The sequence below is a fragment of the Schistosoma mansoni genome, chromosome 3 (genome assembly GCF_000237925.1).
Source record: "Schistosoma mansoni strain Puerto Rico chromosome 3, complete genome".
In the NCBI taxonomy this organism is placed as follows: Eukaryota; Metazoa; Platyhelminthes; class Trematoda; order Strigeidida; family Schistosomatidae; genus Schistosoma; species Schistosoma mansoni.
Genome location: NC_031497.1, coordinates 22,248,834 through 22,268,458, shown reverse-complemented (window position 1 = coordinate 22,268,458; position 19,625 = coordinate 22,248,834). Strand labels below are relative to the sequence as shown.

Genomic DNA, 19,625 nt, shown 5'->3' with positions numbered 1-19,625 from the left:
TTAGCTTAGGATGCGGTTTTAGTGGGTCTAAGAACTTTTCGAAATTTAGATGATTTCTGTAATTCGATACAAAGATCAGCGTGGTAGTTTAGGCTGCTTGGATATTTACTGGTAGTTTAAAATTATGATCGGAAGATATCTTGACATTTCCTCAAATTTTCTGAAAAGTGATCTTACTCATCTTCATGAAACAGAATCAGCAGTGTTAGAGATCCCTAATTAAAAGCAAAACACCGTAACTCATCCGTTTTTCTTCGGAAAGTTCTGCAGATGACGTACGTGACTATAGATATGGTTTGTAATACCAAGAGTTCGTAAACTTTAATTGATTTGTAGGAGCAATGATATGCAAGTACTGAAGAAAACGTATAACAACAGGGTCATCTGCTTACCTGTTTGGATAGATCGGAACACGTTTGTTTAAGTCTACAAGTCTCTCGATGGTAAAATCCAGCACGTCGCTCACTCTCTCGCTTTTGCAACTGAGTTTCTTCTAACTTCTTCGTTGCACATTCATAACAAGACGTAAGTTCTTTCAACTCCGTTTGTAATTTTCGATACTCTTCTTGTTGGTTCCGTAGGAGAGGAGCTATAGTAATGATATGGAGTCAGAATGACAAAAGTACATAACAAAAAAATTCTAACGTACGAAAACATTGAACAATGTAAATAATAAAATAGGCTACAACTTTTTGATATTTGTCTGAGCAAATGTGATTCTGTTTACGCTACCACTGATCGGTTGATTGATGGACTGATTACTCTCAATCTAGGACTTTTGATATGACTCAATCCAGTGATAACCAACCATTTGAAGACCTGCAGTTATGAGTACAGCTAAATCTCATTTACCATGTATTTTGAAACATCATGTCATCCCAGTTGTACAGTGTAACGTCCGATTTCGGACTTAACAAACAAAAGAGAAATTGCCGAGGATAACCTGTCAAAACTTATGTTTATCCATCACATTGCAATCTTTATTTAAGTTAAATAGGTGCCAGAATGACTGTCAAAAACCAGTAAACCGGTTTGTAGAAATCTCTGTCATGACCTCATAGAAAGTTTGTTTTATCCGAAAGTAGAACATTACAGTCGGCAACCATTATCTACAACGGCATGCCTCTTTAATTTTCATTTCTTTGGAAGAGTACATAGTTGGACTACTTTTAGATTCCCGACATCTAAGCGACAAAAGCTAGCCGTATTGGCTTCACCTGAATTCAATCAGGAAAATATGATTTATAAGGCTATGTGATTTGTATACATTAAGATTACCAAGTAAACACAAAATTCATAAGATGCAAATATAAGCGTATTTAGAAAATCGACCTTTTAGCACGATAACGATTGATCATTATTGGGGAGGACCTTTAGGTTAATCTTAATTTGACACTTTATTGGCTGCCTGGCCGTAGCTGTTAACTTGAAATGATGATCAGGTTTGCCTATCATGATGACTAAACCGAGTTATATTGGTTGAAACACATGTTCCTTTAGGTCCTACCATGCCAAATAGGTCGGTTGGAGAACGTTAAAATTAAACTCAACAACTTAAGGTCCGAGAGCAAAGTCGTACTACTAACTGTAGAGGAGTCTGACAATAGTAATGTTTTTCTCTCAAACAACTGGCATCTGCAGCGATGCTGTCTTCTCACAACATAAAGAAGTTAGAAAGGGCCAACCCTAAAAATATTACACCTCATCTTAACCCACGGATTTCCATCTACGGCGGTAGGGCTTTTTGAAGTGTGGAGTAAACACATGAAAATCTTCCCATGAAAAGGCTGTGCAGAGCAGCAAGTATTTATCCTTTGGGTCCTGTGGTCATGCTCCCAGGTCGCTAAGACCACAACCAATCCGGCTTTTTTCTAGGTCCCAAAAGAATAAATGACCTCCCACAGTGTGGGTAACCAGGAATTGAAATTCGCCTTTATATCTCTATCAGTATTTGAGATCATCTGGTTGACGATCGAATTTACCACTCACCTCTTTATAATTATTCCACCTCCGTGACTAATTCTTTTCATCTTTCTTCATTACAACGCACCACCAATGCTAGTGATTCGAGTTCACGAAATATTGTTCCTGGTCTCCAGTAATTCTGTTCTAAACAACACGTTGGAGCTATTAATGTTCGAACCTTGTGTCAGATAGGATATCCGGCTTCTTTAGCTAAGAATTTAGAATCTCGCGCCATTGATGTATGCTGAGTCTCCGAAACGTGCGTACAAAATCGAGGTACGGTCATTCTTTTGACTTCACCTCGTCAATATACAGAACGATTTACCGTTCGAGTATCTAGAGACCCCACTGCCACTCCTCACTGGTGTAGGCACAGTATTATATCCTAAAGCAGAACACGCTGTTAGACTGGATTCCAATAGACAGTCACTTGTGCGCTGTTCGACCAAACGAGACAGTGAGATAGGGATACACTCAGTTCCCTTGACTACACTCCCACCGACTGCAGCTCAGACGAAGTTAAAGATGGATTTTATACGAAGCTATCCAACCTTTAAAATGCTAAACGCTCTGATGTAGTAATAGTGTAGGGTAGTTCTAATGCTCAAGTACTTAAACTAAACCAAACCGGGCGGCACTTGTGTAGATCTTACGGCGTTGAGGCTCAGCAAAGAGATAATGACGACCGCCCTCATACCCGTAACTGCCCGTTGCAACTAAGCTCACATCATTATCTGTTTCTAGAAAACAACTTTAAATATACGAAGAAATGTCGTCTAACGCAGCGACCCCTACAATCGACTCAAGAACGGCCTCAAATAGACCACATTATCACCAGCTGCCGTTGGAGGCGCGATACAAGACGGTTGCTCATTCTGGAGCACATCTTCAGATACGCATTATGCTCTAGTTCGAGCACTTATTTGTCTGTATATTACTGGACTTAGAAAAGCCACAGTAAGAAAACCCCACAAAGTTCAACTCAATGGTGAAAAAGTTAGAAATATATTTCACGAACAGCTAGACAATAGAGTTAGTAAACCGTGAAAGTGATATCCACCTCGAGGTAGCTTGGTGTGATATCCAGAAAGCTGTGGAAACAGCAGTGATATCTACAAGTAACTTGAACCTAAAAGTTAGGAGAAATTAATGGATTTCAGCGGGATCTGCTGAACTGATAAATGCTCAGAAACTCATCCTATCTGGCTCTGAACACGACGAGGAACGGAGGCAGCTTAAACGTAGGCTAACAAAAAGCCCACGTAGTGATCGTGAGCAGTGGTGGCTAGAGAAAGCAGATGGAAAAGGTAGCAGCGATAAGTAGCAGTAAACGACTGTTCAGATTTATCAAGGAAACGGGAATTAAAAACCCGATTGTCAGTGAAACTATCTTGAAAAAAGATGGGACTATTATTCACTTTCTATCCAGGATATTGCATCAATGGACAGAAAACTTTAGGAAACAGTTCAACTGGCCTTCAGCCATACTCCAGTTACCTACTATCTCAAAGCGACCTGAACGATAAACTGATGTAAGTCCCCCAACTCTTAGTGAGATAGAAAAGGCCGTAAGTAATCTATGGCGAGAGAGAGTAGCAGGGGCTAATGAACTAACCTCTGAAATGTTTAGAGATAGTGATCCGGTTTTTGAAGTTATGTTAACTGAGATCTTAGTTTAACTCCGAGAACTGGACATGATCGCATATGATTGGTTTCGATCGCTGATAGTTCCAGTTTATAAGAAAGTACAAAAATCTTTTTATGACAATTACAGAGGAATCAATTTAACTAATTGTGTTTAAAATTTTATTTTCAATAATACTTCGACGTCTGACTAGAACTCATGAGAAGCAAACCGAACGTGGACGTATAAACAAATTATTCACCCATCCTTGATCTTAACATATAGACCACCAAGCCGGCACTCGCGCGCAAAGCCGGTCCTGGGTTCGAATCCCGCATGCGGGATCATAGATGCGCACCGATCAGGAGTCCTATACTAAGACGAAAAGACCAATTCGTGCTTCCCGGTTTTTAATGGTGGTCCAACACTGATCGGTTCATGATTTCAGTGAAGTTCGAAAATCTCCACAACCCCAAACTTCCCACAAACCCCAACCAAAGATGGTTAGAAATGAACTTCTTTTTCATGAAAAAATTAATTTAATAACATTTCCTAGATCTCTTAGATTGAGTGACTCTTCCAAAAACACGTGGTTAATCGTTTTAAACATGATAGTTTTACTCTGCAAAAGGATGAGGTTAAAAATGAGTGTGAAAATTGTGCAGAGATCAAAGTCAATATTTCCAAACGAATCTATGAAAAGGATGCCACCGAGATTTCCGTGTACATATCACAGGATGAGTTAGTAACCTGCAAACTTCCCTATTTTCATTTGTGGTTGTGAAACAGGCTTCAAAGGTAAAGGAAAGGCATACGTTGCCAGCATTTTTTAATAGATATCCTCAAAGTATTGTTCGCCAGAAGTGGGACCACGAAGTAAGTAATGACGAAGTTAGGGAGGTCGCGGACAACTGTTGTAACAAGAGGATTGATGAGGCTATGAGTCGTCAGTTGAGGTGGCTTAAACATGAGTAACATAAATCTTAACCACATACTCTGATGCTCAAAGTTGACTGATTTAAGGTTAGGTTGACAGAAAGCTAGAGATGGTCAGAGCGAGATACGGCACATCAGTTCGTGAAATTGATGAGTTGGTTTGGACTGTGTGGGGAAGTGTAGACTATCTGGTTAGGGTCTACCAGTGGTAGCAATGCATATGTATTCATTGACAAAAGTCTACAAATCATAAGTAAACAGCTAAACACGAAATTTTAAAAGTAACGTGCATACTGAGCTGTACCCACGGTGGAGTATCTTAATGTATACTCAAAATGATATTGTGTCTGGCCACAGTAAAAAAATAAGATACCTTTTTCTTTGAGCTCATCGACCATCTGTTCCACATACTCCGTTAATCGTTGTTTATCAAGCTTCAGCTGGTCTCGATCTTCAACAACTTGCACATAATCTGCATACAACTGTGTTAAACTATGCCCACGCTTTAAAGCGCTCAACGTAGCGGCTACAGATGGGTTAAGTTGGCGTAACTCTTCCTCAGACAGACCTAAAAAAGTAAGACACTTGATATTATTATTAAATCGTAGTTGAAAAATTGTAACCACAGAAAACATCATATAATCATTGTAAATTTTCCAGACAATAAAGATGATTCATGTAAATAAAATGGACCTGGAACATCAAGCTCAGTTATGGTATATATTAGCAAAGCTGCTTCCGAATATACGATGAAAATGTTGACTTCTAAATTATGAGAAAAAAGACACAATTTAACGTCATATACCAACCTCTTGTAGATCTAGATATGACGAAATCAACATCTTAAAACGAAGGTTTGATTTGCATTTGCATCAGACGAAATTAAATTCTACCTGGAATATGTCTTCACATTAGCTTGAATGTCAAGAAATAACACCAAACCGAGGGTGTCACTTATGGTTTTAAAACGCACATTATTTTCCCAGACAATACACAACTTAATAATGTACAAGCGTACGCAAACTTGCAAAAAACGAAGTAAAAACATTATGAGAAAAGGGGTTGTAATGCATGCCTACCAGCTTCATCGTGGCTATAAAGCCAAGCATCAAAAGGTATCTTTAGAAACACTCCCGGCATACAAACTCCAAGCCCACGCAAACTCACGTTGTCGAGGTCAAATAATAGCACAAAATGGTTTACTACTCTTTTAGTGCCAAAAATTTGCATACGTACATACTATATGTTGGGTTGAGCAAATAAACTTAAAATAACTGTGGTAGAATATTATAACTTGAAAACAAGCAATAGAATGAGCGAACATTCACAATACCACTTTTGCATGAACTCAAAATCACTTGCTAGAGTACCTAGAAATAGTCTAGTCTCTGAACACCTGAAGGAAGCCCCCAAATGCTCTCATATGGCCAAGCGTATATAGCCTCTGCCAAGAAAGTCTTACTCACTGACTTCTCGTGGCATTACTGTTGTTTACGAAAGTGAGAGGACGAAAAGCTAATTTCCGGCGCTTTAACCGGATTGGTGGAGACGGAAAGTTCACCTAGGGGAGTTGGAAAACCCTGATTCCAAACCAATGGTGCACATTATTTATTTATTATTTATTTAAACACATATATATTGGTACAAAAGGGCACCAGGTACATATGCGCCACACTATTTGTGTGTGTGGGCTGTGATACTGCCCGGGTGCCCAAACCGAAGCAGGTGGTTTTCTTAGGGGGCCACACCCCGAGCCTTTGACCAAAAGGTCTGATCCACAAGGCAATGGAGCATCGTGAGGAGATGCAGTCCCATGGTAGCCGTTGACCAATGACAGGTTCGTCCGCCATTCGTTCCATCAGGATACTGGAGCCCATGTGCACCATTGGTTTGGAATCAGGGTTTTCCAACTCCCCTAGGTGGACCCTCCGTGTCCACCAACCCGGTTAAAGCGCCGGACATTCGCTTTTCGTCCTCTCACTTTCGTAAACAACACCCCCGCCACGAGAAGGCAGTGAGTAGGACTTCCCTGGCAGAGGCTATATATTCGCTGGCCATGTGCGAGCATTTCGAGAGGGAGAGTAGACTCTCCCCACTCTCGGCCGTACCAGGGCATTTGGGGGCACATGGACTCCAGGATCCTGAGGGAACAAACGGTGTATGAACTTGGTGTCGGTCACCGGCTACCATGGGACTGCATCTCCTTACAATGCTCCACTGCTTTGTGGATCAGATCTTCAGGTCGAAGGCTCTGGGTGTGGCCCCCTAAGAAAACCACTTGTTTCGGTTTGGGCACCTGGGCAGTATCATAGCCCTCACACAAATCAAATGAGATTTGTGTGGCGCATATATATCTGGTGCCTCCTTGTACCAATATTTATATGTTTAAATAAATAAATAAAATAAAGTACACCTGAAGTGGGAATAAATGGTAAGCACTGACTCAACAGTATAGTAGTACCTAAACTTAATGTGAAAAAATCCATTTCCTACACATTAGGTGATATGGTTAGAAACCAATCGTAATGGTAAAGATATATTCACCTCCCAGTTTTATCTTTTAATTTCTAATTCACTCATCAGGTACTTGGGTATTAGCCACACTAAATGTGAGGGCTAATGATACTACTCGGTTGTCCAAACCAGAGTAGGTGGAGTTGAATTCGAACCTGAAACTTACTGGCTAAAAGTCGAATGTTCGAACAGATAAGCCAGATTGATCCAGATCTTAAAAACATCTTTGTATATTTATGTCCTCGATTAACCGATATTTTTGTTGCTTTTCTGAAATAACCCGTACCGGGAGAAAGAAAAGTATGAAGTAATTTTAGTCCCACGGTTTAAGGGAAGACAAAGAGTGTATACACCTACGCCATGGTGATCGGTTCTGAGCCATGTAACCCAGTCTTCAATCATTGGTTACGATAGTCACGCGGACCCCAACCAAGTAGTCTGCATCGACCAACATGCCTGAGGCCAGAAGTTGGCAACCTTATGAACTGATGCCATGTTTTGGTTTAGCACCCCTAACTTTCTTCTATCCGTCTCCAACACTAGTCAGCATTGCGCACCGTGGTAACCGCTGGTTGCGCATGAGTCATACCTGGCCCAACGATCTCAGTCGATGAAGACTTACAACCTCATCAACTGACTTACAATTAATCCCTAAGACCTTGCATCCAACCTCACTAGTACCCGATGATCCCAGCAGATTTGAGCAGTATTCATAAAACATCTGTGATCAAGTACTAGTAACTAACGTGCATCTTCCACCCTAAATAGCTACGTTTCGTAGCCGCAAAGTAGAACAGAACGCACTGCCGAACAGTATACTCGTCCTCTTATTGATAGACGGATATCTCGCCCTCGGCATAAGTGACGTAAGTTGGCAAAAGTCAAACGAGCTTATTGAATCCGTGCTGAGATTTCATCAAACACCAACCCATTGGGGCTGATCAGAGTTCCTTAGTTTAGGTGTTGACACAGGCCAGTACTAAAGCAAAAATTGGCATTTAGAAGGGGAGAAACGCATCCCAAACATCCTGGCATTATTATTCAGTGTTAACAGAAGACTCTGCATTTTGTAAACATCTTCACCAAACAGGACTATGTCATCTGCGTATTCTAAGTCGCTTAGTGGAGCCCCTGGTAGATCAATTCCAGAAAATTCAGTCGACGAGAGCGTTATTTCCAGTAGGAGGTCTATGATGAAATTGAACAAAAATGGAGATAGTGGACAGCCTTGACGAACACCACTTGAGGTTGTAAAATCACATGACAGTTTGCTATAAGCTCTCACTCGACTGGTAGTGTTCGAGTAGAGAGCCTTCACAAGGTTTATGTACTTCTGAGGTACACCTTTCAATGACAGACAATGCCATAGAATCTCTCGGTCTATGGAGTCAAATGCTGCAGTTCACGAGTCATAGTTAGGGGCCTGATAACCACCGAAGCTAGTATTTTAGAGGCTATATTAGTCAAACTAATCCATCAATGGTTACCCGATAATGGTTTCGATCCTTTCCTATAAATTGGGACGATCAGTGATTGAAACTAGTCAGATCGAATTACGTCGATTTCCCAGATTTTAACTAAAACATTAGTCAACCTAATCGCTAAAACTGGACCACCGTCCTTAAAGACCTCTAGAGCCAATCCATCTGGACCAGTTGCTCTTCCTTGTTTCAGATTAGTTATGGCTTTTTGAACTTCAATTAAAGTCGAGGGACCCACTTAAATGTTCCATTCAGGCTGTTTGGAAATGATCGGTAGCTGTAGAGTAGCTTAGGACCAGCTGGACTGTTGCTTAAAGTGTTCTACCCATCGTTCTAAACACTTTGATTGAGAGCAGATAAGTGTCGTCTTTTTCGGCGATTGTCTCACACTTGACGTCTTAAGTACGGTTCCCTTGATTAGTCTGAAAAGCTGTTTTGCGTTACCTACATACGCTGTCTTTTCCATCTCTTGCTTTCGTTGCCCACCACTGCACACGACCGTTTCGTAGACTTTTGGTTAACCTAGATGTGACTTGTTTTCGCTTGTCATCCTGTTCGGAGCCTGATGTGACAGAAATCCACTAGTACTTTGTAATCCTTTGGTCCAAATTGCCAATAGATGTCAGTGCTGTTTCCACAGCTGTTCGTATATTTTTCCAAGCAACATCTGGATCAGCCTTGTTTTCAAGATTGCCTAATTTTGACCTTAGCTGTTACTGGAAATTACCTTCGGCTTTCTCATGTGTATTTTTAATGTGGCTCTTCTGCGTCCAGTGAGGCGCAAGTAAATGCGTCCTCATATTAGAGCATGATCAGAGTCTAAAAATGTATCCTAGAATAAGTGACAACCTTCTATCGAGCCACAAACTTTTGCAAACTGTTTAAGGATGTACTATATTTGAATGAACAACTCCAAGACATGGTGCCAAATAACTTGAAAAACACTGTAACCTATACTATCTCCCACTAATGCAGTTACTACTAATCTTTGAGTCAGCCTACGTCGTATAAACTGACAGTTCTAAGGATTTAGGTTTTTTAGTAGAACCGACGAACGAATAACACACTACTGAGGTCAGGAGTCGTAAAAATGAAACTTGATGACAGCAGACCAGCGAAATAATATGCTTAAGATAGCTAGTAAGGTATGAGCAAGCATAAGCAATGCGATAAAAGATACTCATCTGCCACATGCTACCCGGATACATGTAGAGACAGATAAAAGGATGGAAGGTCAGTAACAAATACGACCTTCAGTAGTGTTTAAGTCACCAATTATAATAATAATGATTGCAGTTGGGCTTACCATCTACTCTGAACTTATCCAGAAGATGCTGACTTCTCTCCAGCTCTGAAGCGAGATTTTCAGTAGCTGTTTGGAGTTTCGAATTCGCTTCGCTGCATTTTGCTTGTAAAAAAGAGTTTTCATTCTCCAACCTCGACACATCTAAATGGAAATATAAGTGAGGTAATTAAATTTACTCTCATAAGCTTCCTTTAAGAGACCCTGAATGGATGAAACAGCATTACTAAGCTCCTCATTTTTCTCCTCTAGCTCTTTTACTTGCTCCTTAATTTTCGGCATGAGCTAAAGATAAATCATTACCTTGTACAGTTTTATAAGTTGCTTCTGCGCCTCAATTTCATTTCCATACAACTGCTCCATTTTTATTTGTTCATCCGTAACCTGAGAAATCGAGAGATAAGCAAGACTTACTAGTTTAAGTTTGACAATGTATTCGTCATTTGCCTGAGTAAGCTTCTTTACATTTGTCTCTAGTCTTTCGATGCACTGTTTGGAGTTCTCAAGCTGTAACATTACAACAGGAATTAAAAACATACTTCAACGTTACGAAGACCCAGTTCAGCTTCCAGAGAATAAGACTTTTGGTACTGCGAAAATGTAGATTAAATCGGAACCTTACTGAATCTCTCCGAACTGTCAGTAACTGGTCAGTTGTCTGTTGGAGACGTTCCTCTAACCAGTCATTGTGTCGCTGTAAGTTAGATAGTTCATCTGACCAGCGAGCTTCTTGAGCCTAAATATAAAGTGACGGGGGGACTGAAATACATACTTTTATCGACGACTCACGCCCGATAATATCTTCCGACTTCAACATCATTTCTATTTTTAGTTTCCGAACATTTTCAGCCTCTGTACGTAGCTCGCTAATGTCAGAGGTGAGCGAATCGATCAACCCGAGTTTGTTCTTTAGCTGATCTGACAAAATTTCTTTCTCGTTTTCCAATCCACGGATAGCGAGGTTAAGCTCATTATTAACGGACAAACAGTCACTTAATTTTGTACGAAAGTCCTCCTTCTCCGCATTTACATTATGAAGTTTTTCTTCGATGGCGTAAAGTGCATCGTTGCATTCTTTTAGCTTTTTCTCTAACTCTTCAGAAGCTGACTTTAGTTTGTACTGCTCTTCAGAAAAATGCAACGCACTATTTTCTAAAACAACGAATAGAACAAGAACACACTCATACCTTGAGCTTTTTGAAGTTTCGCAAGTTCCTCTTTCGCCACTTCACCATCGTGATAGATGTTATCAAATGCAATGTTAAGTTTGGTAACTAGTTCAGGTTCAACTAATCCTATTTCTTCCTCAGTAATCCCACCATAACTGCACAGACTTTCAAACCCCGCCATCCAGAAAACACAAATGAGCCGCTCAACCTCAAGGCCAGAAGCTACAGTCTTCGGTCTTCAGTAATACCACCTGTTCGGGTGAGGCGTTCCAGTCATTGACCACTCGATGAGAAAACCGGACCTCTCCTTTAGTTTATTAGATACCCCGAAGAGTGTCAGTGCTGGATGGAGCAAAAATATAAGACATAATAACACCCGAATCATAATTAAAGATACGGAATGCCTGTATAAGGTCACATCGCGTCTTACGATAGGACAGAAGGAAAGGGTATGGGCGATTTAAGCGCTCATCGTTAGGGAGTTTGTGATGACCCTTCACCAATTTTGTTCCCACACGATGAACACGCCCAAGTGAGTTAGCGTCCTTGATAAGATAGATCAGCTGCTTGGAAACAGTACTCTAAGTGTGGTTTTAAATAAATGGGATATAAAAATCGAAACATCTCCTCGTCAAAGCGTTTGAATGCTCGGTGAAGTGACCATAACGCACGACAACCTTTGGAAGCAGCTGTGTTGCAGTACGTGGTTGTTTTCAAGTCGTGACTTATTACTACTCCTAAGTCTTTATGTTCTTAATCTCTTGGAAGAGATGTACCACCAATGGTATAATGGTAACTATTACCGTGTCCTATGCGCTTGAGCACGCTCTTCTTGAAATTGATTTCTAAACCCCAACCATGAGCCCATCTAACTAATTCGTCTAAGTCAGTTTGGTGATGAAAATGATCAGCCTCACTTCCTATTGTTCTCCAGATTCTGACATTATCCGCAAACAATAATGTCGACGACTTAAGCGATAGCGGTAATTCTTTAACATAAAGAATGAAAAGTAGAGGGCCTAAAATGTTGCCTTGGGGTACACCACTTTTGACCGACTTCCATCCGGATAGCGTTCCATTGACTCTCTCTGTCTGCGGTCACATAAGAAGTTTCCTATCCATTCCTGTATAGCACCTGTTATTCCGAAGCTCGAGAGCTTCTGCATAAGACCTAGGTGTGAAACCTTGTCAAACGCTTTGCTAAAATCTATGAATACCACGTCGACAGACAGGCTGTTATCTAGGGCTGCTATCCGATCCTCCCTCGTAATAAATAAGTTAGTCAAGCATGAACGCTTATTACGAAACCCATGTTGCTCGGGACTTAACAGATTGTACGAATCTATGTGACTTAGTAACTTAACCCGCATTATCTTTTCAAGTAATTAATGACTATGCTGGTTAGACTGACAGGTCGGTAGTTAGATACGATCCGTCTCTGACCATCCTTAAATATAGGACTAACTATAGCATCTATCCAATCTCTAGGGAGCTGAGCGAGTGAAAGGGACATGTTGAAGAGCGTCGTGAGCGGCCTTGAAATAATATCCGCGAGCGATGTCATCAAACGTGGATGTAACCTATCGCGGCCCCGTATCTCACAAGGTTTGAGGTTAGTTATCAGTAGAAGAACAGTCTACTGAGTCACATGTACAGGTCCTATAGCTGGTATCTCGGTGTGATTGGGACAATTATTTGTAACACTACGCGTAGAGTAGACTTCACTAAAATAGTTTGAAAAAGTCTCAGCTGTTTCTAGATCTGATTCAGCTAGTTAATGCGAATTTTCGTGTAACAGTAATGGGGGAATACCACCACTACGTTTTGTTCGCCGTTTAACGTACGAAAACATTCACTTCGGACAGGTACGGCCATCATATGTCAACTGTCGTTCCTAAGTGGTTCGGGATTTGGATACGGTCTTTTTACATATATTCCGGATTTTTTTTATATTCGCACCTAAATGATACCTGTCCTGTTGACAAGAATAAGTCCCAGAAGTGTTTCCAACGTTTCAACAACTTCCCGGTTTCCTTATTAATCCATGGAGGGCAATGTGATAGCTTACGTGTTGACCATGGGATAAACGGTTGTGTTACGGAATCGAATATAGCCTTAAACTTATTCTATTCGTCTTCGACCGATCCATCAGCATTGAACGACCAGTCAATCGAGATAGCACAGTCTCAGATTGCCGGAATATCAGCTCTCCAGATATTGGGACAGGGTGGGACAGATGCTAATTGTATACCATGTGTGCGGAACTTAAAGGAAAATACGACGTGATCACTACTCACCTGTGGAGAAGGTGTCGAACGTTGACGACATCTTCGCAGTGGTGTGTAGGGACAAGGTCCAGCAATAACGGGTCATGTTCCAAGTCAATATGCGTCGGTCTTATGATAGATTGTACAAGTGCACACTAAATAATTGTTGGAACAAAATCACTATCAAAACCCCCACCTGAAGCTTTAAGCTCTATCCAGTTGATATGTGGTGCGTGAAGTCTTCAATGATGAGACAACATTCTGCCTTACTCCAAGGACAGATATGTCTTATGATAAATTCGTCAGCAAGACAGCACGGAATACGATATATTCCTCCTATGGTCACCAACCCGTTTCTAGACCTAACTGTGCAACATGTTACCACACATGTATCACTAACATATGATAGATTGTATGTGAAAGTTATCTCCAACATATAACATTATGCCTCCTTCCTAGCGAGCTATAGCTCTGTCACTTCTGATATAGATGTAGCCTGCAATGATGGAAGAACAGTCGATATCTACAGTGAGCCAAGTTTCTGTGACAACAATTACATGGGGACCTAATTCATCCGCCACCAAACTTAGCTCGGACATTTTATTTCGAAGACTACGGGCATTCGTGTAGCACACATTTAAGGTGTTTTGGGAATCATACGTTCTACCCACACAGCATTGGCTTCCAATACGTGAATACCCGAAAACCCTTAATCATAAGGTTCGTTTCGCAATTTAGCTTCCGAGTTCTTAACTCCGTAAGAGCACTCTTCTTCAGTTATAAGGATAACAGGTCGTTTGGCCTGTGCTAATCCTTGCACCTTGTTTTCTATCATGGATTCGGATTCACCCTGAAACTTTCCATTAATTGTACTGATAATACTTACTCGGATAGGGCATTCCAAAACCATCGGATGGTTCTGGACGGAATAGAAGCTTTAGCTTAACTGGCTTCCACGTCTAGTAGCAGTGGATTACCGATGTCTCTATGTAGTAACCTAGGTATGATTAACGATAGAAAAAAAATTTGTGAATTATAGCGAGATAATGTCCCTAGTCCTTAAGAATATGTCAAGTTTCCTCTTAAGTCATTAGAAGGCCGCTTCTGAGACGATTAAAGATTTTTCGTGCCTATAGGTAACCCTCGTGCTATTGATAGAAGAAACCAGTGAAGTAGTGAATAGGTTTTTATTTCGATCTTCGCGCAGTCACAGTGGAGCGTGGGATTATCTGTTCAGACAAACAAAGGCTCTCAACATTCCATATAAGATAGTAGGGAATATAACGCTTACAACAGGTAAGGAAGTGAATGAATACTTGAACAATACTGTTTTAGCATATGCTTGGTTGTTTGGGGTCGACTCTTAACCAACCAACCTGAGCTGTTACAGATTCTGTGGTTTGAAGCGCTCTTAATAAGGCTTGAATTTGAGTCCTTCAAGTGGTTTAATGGCTCGCCGTTGGATACGTTCCAACGGATTCTTTTCCTTTTAGAGTGAGAGAGGAAATATATTTCCATACTCTGGATGGGGTCAGATAAAACTGTTGAAGATACAGCCCAACGTTCTGCTTTCAAAATGGTAAAAATGCGCTTCAATGTTACCAGTGCAAGTTTTGTTCGAAAGGCGATTTTGTCGCAGTTAGCGTAAGACTTTTGACTATAGACTACCAACACTCCTGTATTGCTAAAAACTTGATATCTCTAGTGGAGAGTTAACTAAGTTGTATGCATACTCTGAAACGTGTCTCCAGAGGATAAATTCGCATTTTGGAGTGTCAAAGCTGAGTCCTCTGTTATCCATCCAACTTTTTAGCCGAGTCAGATTCTCCTGAAGTTATGATATTCTGATTGTAACATCCAAACCTAGTTGGAAACTAGGTTTGAATTGTTGAATAACTGAAGAGTAATATTAGAGACGCGCACCCCCTGGTCGAAATCAGAACAAGGTGTTTTGGGGGTAATAACGGTTCTAAATTTCATCATATATACAAATGTACAAATTTACCTAAACAAATATTACCACCCAGTTATTCAACCGACAATTCATACCAAAATATTCAACCTAAATTACAACGAGTAGCAAAGTGGTAAGAAATATATGAAAATTACCGAAAACACCAAAAGGTGAGTGTTATTCTATCCTTTCTGGATAGATCAAGTAAGATTCCGTTTGAGAGGCTGTTTTATAACACAAAGTGTTTCAATATCTGGGAAAGTGCTCCAAATTACAACCAAAAATGCACGATCCTAGTCAAAATCAAACCGCACAATCAAAGAGCGAGCAGTCAATATGGCAGCCGCCAGAATTATACCAATTAAAACAAAATAAATACAGTTCAGTAAGGAACATAGAGACTCAATAAAAACGATGAGAAAACCAAGAAAATTAAACGTTACAGACTTAATTAGCATCAAAAAAGTTAACAATATATACAAATAAAGAAACCACAAGGAAGTAATCACAAATGTATGCATGGAGGGATTTTCACTTTCAAAATGGATCTAACACTGATTACCTAGTGGATCAGTTATCTATATTAATGTTTGTAGATGAATAGTTAGAATTAACTGTGCACACAAGTCAGTTGTGAGCATTTGGTCATGCAGAGGCTATAAATCAATCTGTTTGAAATTGAGAATGTCAAATTAATACGGTTCACATAGTATCACTAAAGATTATACACTGTACGATGTCTTCAATTTATTGAATGTCCATAAGTCGATGAAATGAGTGCGAGCCATGCGATTATCAGTGAGAACATAGGTTTTAGTCAAAAAGAATATAACTTCCAACCCATTCCTATGATGATAGCATGAAGTTTAGTCAGTGTTTGTATAAATACGATAATGATGCCTCCAATCTGCAGGAGGTTGCTCAAATACTTAAGCTGATAATTTGTACAAGCGGCTGTTTTCAAACCCTCACTCAAACTGATAAATTTCTATAACACTTACTAAGGAACCGACTGATAGAAAACATTTGTTTTCGAAACCGTCGGTGTTAGGTAAAGAAAACTATGAGAAAACAACACCATCTGCGGAAATAGTTATCAGTCGGATTATCGACTAATTTAGTTCTTAGTTTTATCGCTCATATTAACCATATTACGTAATTTTCAAGCCGTAACAAAGCTTTATAGAGATATCAAGAAGCAATTATGAACAGTTTTGATTTGACATTATCTACGGGAAGAATAGGTGGTGTTGTTTTGGGTGACGAATACTTTTGATAGTTTGTAATACGTTCATGTTTGTTGATTCGGAAATGTCCGATTTCATTAACAATCTTATTGCAGCAATATTTGTTAACTTGATCCATAACCTTTGTAAGCATGTAAAAATGACACTGAGAACTACCATCAACATGCTACAGGTATTTGGAATTTGACAGCGCTTTAACCAATAACACTATGAATCGTACCCACTTAGTGAAAACAAAAGTCAGAAGCGAGGAGATTCGAAGATATATTTGATAGGCTATCAATATATCGAGGATCGACTGATCTAGACTGGCTAGAGATTGCGGAGGATGTTGACCGCGGCGCTCGCACTCGTGATCTGGTGCGGATGCATAACCGAGCACATCCGACTAGGTGGGTCCAATGTCAAAAACCTACAAATCTATTGATTTTGGGGACTTATTTACCACGACAATAAGCACGGAAAAATGACACTGAGAACTACCTTCAAGTGTTGAACTCTCGTTTGATTTAAAATTCTTCGTCTTAAAACCACTTTTTCATAGTAATATGTTATCGTATGAAACCATTGAATGTATCTTATGCCAAAAACGAGTCAGTGTAATGCTTTGACGATAGTATGTATACATGACTAGTCTAGATGAGTATACATTGCTGCATTTTATAAAGTACTATAACCATAATAGATCATTTAGTGAACTAGCGAAACTCACCTGGATTGTTTTCGGAATTCGTCGTTATTTTGGAGGTTCATTGTTTGGGTTTGTAGTAAGTATTTACAGGGATTTTGTTCAATGCTCCTGTCCAACTTTCTAATTGTCTTATTAGCTGAAAAATCTAGAAAAATGATTAATTCCATAGGTAAAGACTGCGCACACCACTCGCCTTAGTCGAAGATTCTCCGTTCCTTTGTGACATCCCTGCTGAGATGGTGTTTTCGATTTATGTTTCCCAGCGGATCGTTTCGGGGCAAAGTGCTTATAAAAAATGAACGCGACGATCACATATCAAAAGTAAAAGATCTGAAGAGGGGCAAGTAAGACATCATTTAGGACTACTACTATTTTGATACTATATTTTTAAAAGGTAAGTAAATCAGTAAGAAAATAATTCCCATTTTTGTTTTTACCATTTGTATTGCCACAAAATTTAATAAACCACAATTTTGTTGGACACGGTTTAATCGTAAGGTTGAGCCAAATCTGTAGGTACCCTTGCCTGAACGTTTGGTGTTGCCCACCCAATCTTTCTGGTCATCTTTAAAGAATCCTCGTTGTCTTTTGTCAGTTCTGTAATTGTTTGATTAAGTAAACAGTTTAATAACACGTATAGTGGTTCATCGTCTAAATAATCGGGTTTTAACCCACCAATAATCACTGAGTCGGTGGTTCCCTGCTTTCGCATCACGAAATATTTAGATTTTCCTTAGGTAACTTCGTATGGACCGTCAAATGGAGGGCTAGGTGGTGCTTTTACCTTGTCGTACCCTATCCATATTTACGTGTAATTGCTTAGGTCCTTGTTAGGTATGTAAGCCTGTCTAGACCGTCTGAACTTGAATTCGTTGATGATTTATCTGTAGTGACCGGCTTGTCTCGACAAGAACACGATTGAAATAGTAGGAACAATTATTATTATTGTAAACAATTGAACCAGCGATTGTTTTACTGTACTTGTTTAACTGTATCAAACTCACTTCTTGTTCCGCTATCCGCATTGTTTGGTTCGAACTCTCTTACGCTCTGCCCCTTTTGCCTGTACTCGTTGGCACGTCTCGGTATTCTTTCGATACCACGAGATCGCCAATAAATACACTTTATCTGGACTAATTAAAGCCTTCTGGTTTGCGAGTTATCGAAGGGACCAAGTCGTTTCTGGGCGCGTAATCGCATTGTAGTGGTGATCATAGTCCATCCTCGACTCGACACCACCACATATCTATACTGTGCCAAGCAGTATATTTCCAGTTTTATCATTGGAACTGTAACGACCGAATGGCCAATATTCGGTTTGAATGCAGAACTAGTGAGCCAAAATCTATCCGATTAGACGAGACTACGTTCTTGTGTGCTCTACTTAAACAGTTCTCAAACGGTACAGTCTGTGCTATACAGTCAAAGGTCTCTCCAACACAAATTAGAGTGCTAAACAACAAAATAAAAAGGTAGTACACAAGAGTTCAATACCTGAGAATCAGTAAAAATATTCTTAACAAGATGGGATCGGATATCTATCTGCAGGGATTTCAGCAATCCTTCCAAGTAGACAGTCAATGGTCCAAAGTCACACGCTGAACAACGCAATGACCCTGGGCTTAGTCAAACACGACCTTATTGTCAACAGTCCGGCAACATGCAACAGAAAAATTATGTAGCAAAAGGTAAGTCTTTAATCAAAGTCACAAAATAAAACCTCACACAAGTAAGACTGAAAAACACGAAGTGTGGTCAAAAGAGATCTGAATCAACCTTAAAATACACGACAGAGAGAAGAAGAAAATAAAAGACAGTACCGTCTAACAAACTGCTGTGGAGGGATTTCCAGCATTTCTTTCCATTATAGGAACGATGCTATTTTGAATGACTTAAAATTGATTGTAAGTTTCTTACCAGATAAGACCGTGTGTAGTAAGAATTCCCAGTAATTACCAAAATGAAACTGAGGATAGGCTTTCAAATCAACCTACTGTTGATTATCTTTTAAAACCGAAGCATCTAAATATTGGAAAGTTCAACACTCAATACTCATGAGACGTTGTAACTCGACTTTACAAATAAAGTTTAGACCTAGAAAGGCTTGGTCTTTATGCCTTAAGAGAGCTGGTATTGGGTGATCATCATTTAAGCATTATTCTTCAGTGGAGTTTTAACAAAGTGGTCAATCCATCTGCATAGACGCTTAGTGAAGCTGATTTTAGTAAGAATGAAATTCCCTAAGATTAAGGTGTAAGTGGGTATCATTACCAAGTTTTGATTTGATAATTTTGAATAAATTGAGCATTGGGTAGAATGTTATAAATAAATAATATATTTGTAATATTCCAATGAGTAGAAAAATTAGATTTTCTGACGTTTCGTGACTCAGTGTAAGCCACTTCTTCAGAGAATAAATAACCAAATTAACAATAATCCAAGTTTAAATAGTACAACGGAACAATCCAAGAATA

General features: G+C 39.8%; 1 protein-coding gene across 1 annotated transcript in view; it reads right to left on the bottom strand.

Annotated features, from left to right (window-relative positions):
- Positions 1-11,173, bottom strand: part of Smp_160850 (putative tpr) — a gene marked incomplete at both ends in the record, with an annotated part of 33,958 nt that extends 22,785 nt beyond the window's left edge. The window contains 10 exons of the mRNA XM_018799657.1: positions 393-589; positions 4,899-5,093; positions 9,827-9,967; positions 10,003-10,090; positions 10,127-10,207; positions 10,238-10,330; positions 10,363-10,413; positions 10,446-10,559; positions 10,596-10,975; positions 11,011-11,173. Of these exons, the coding sequence (XP_018651424.1) occupies positions 393-589; positions 4,899-5,093; positions 9,827-9,967; positions 10,003-10,090; positions 10,127-10,207; positions 10,238-10,330; positions 10,363-10,413; positions 10,446-10,559; positions 10,596-10,975; positions 11,011-11,173 (1,503 nt within the window). The remainder of the gene's footprint in view (positions 1-392; positions 590-4,898; positions 5,094-9,826; positions 9,968-10,002; positions 10,091-10,126; positions 10,208-10,237; positions 10,331-10,362; positions 10,414-10,445; positions 10,560-10,595; positions 10,976-11,010) is intronic.
- Positions 11,174-19,625: the final 8,452 nt, after the last annotated feature.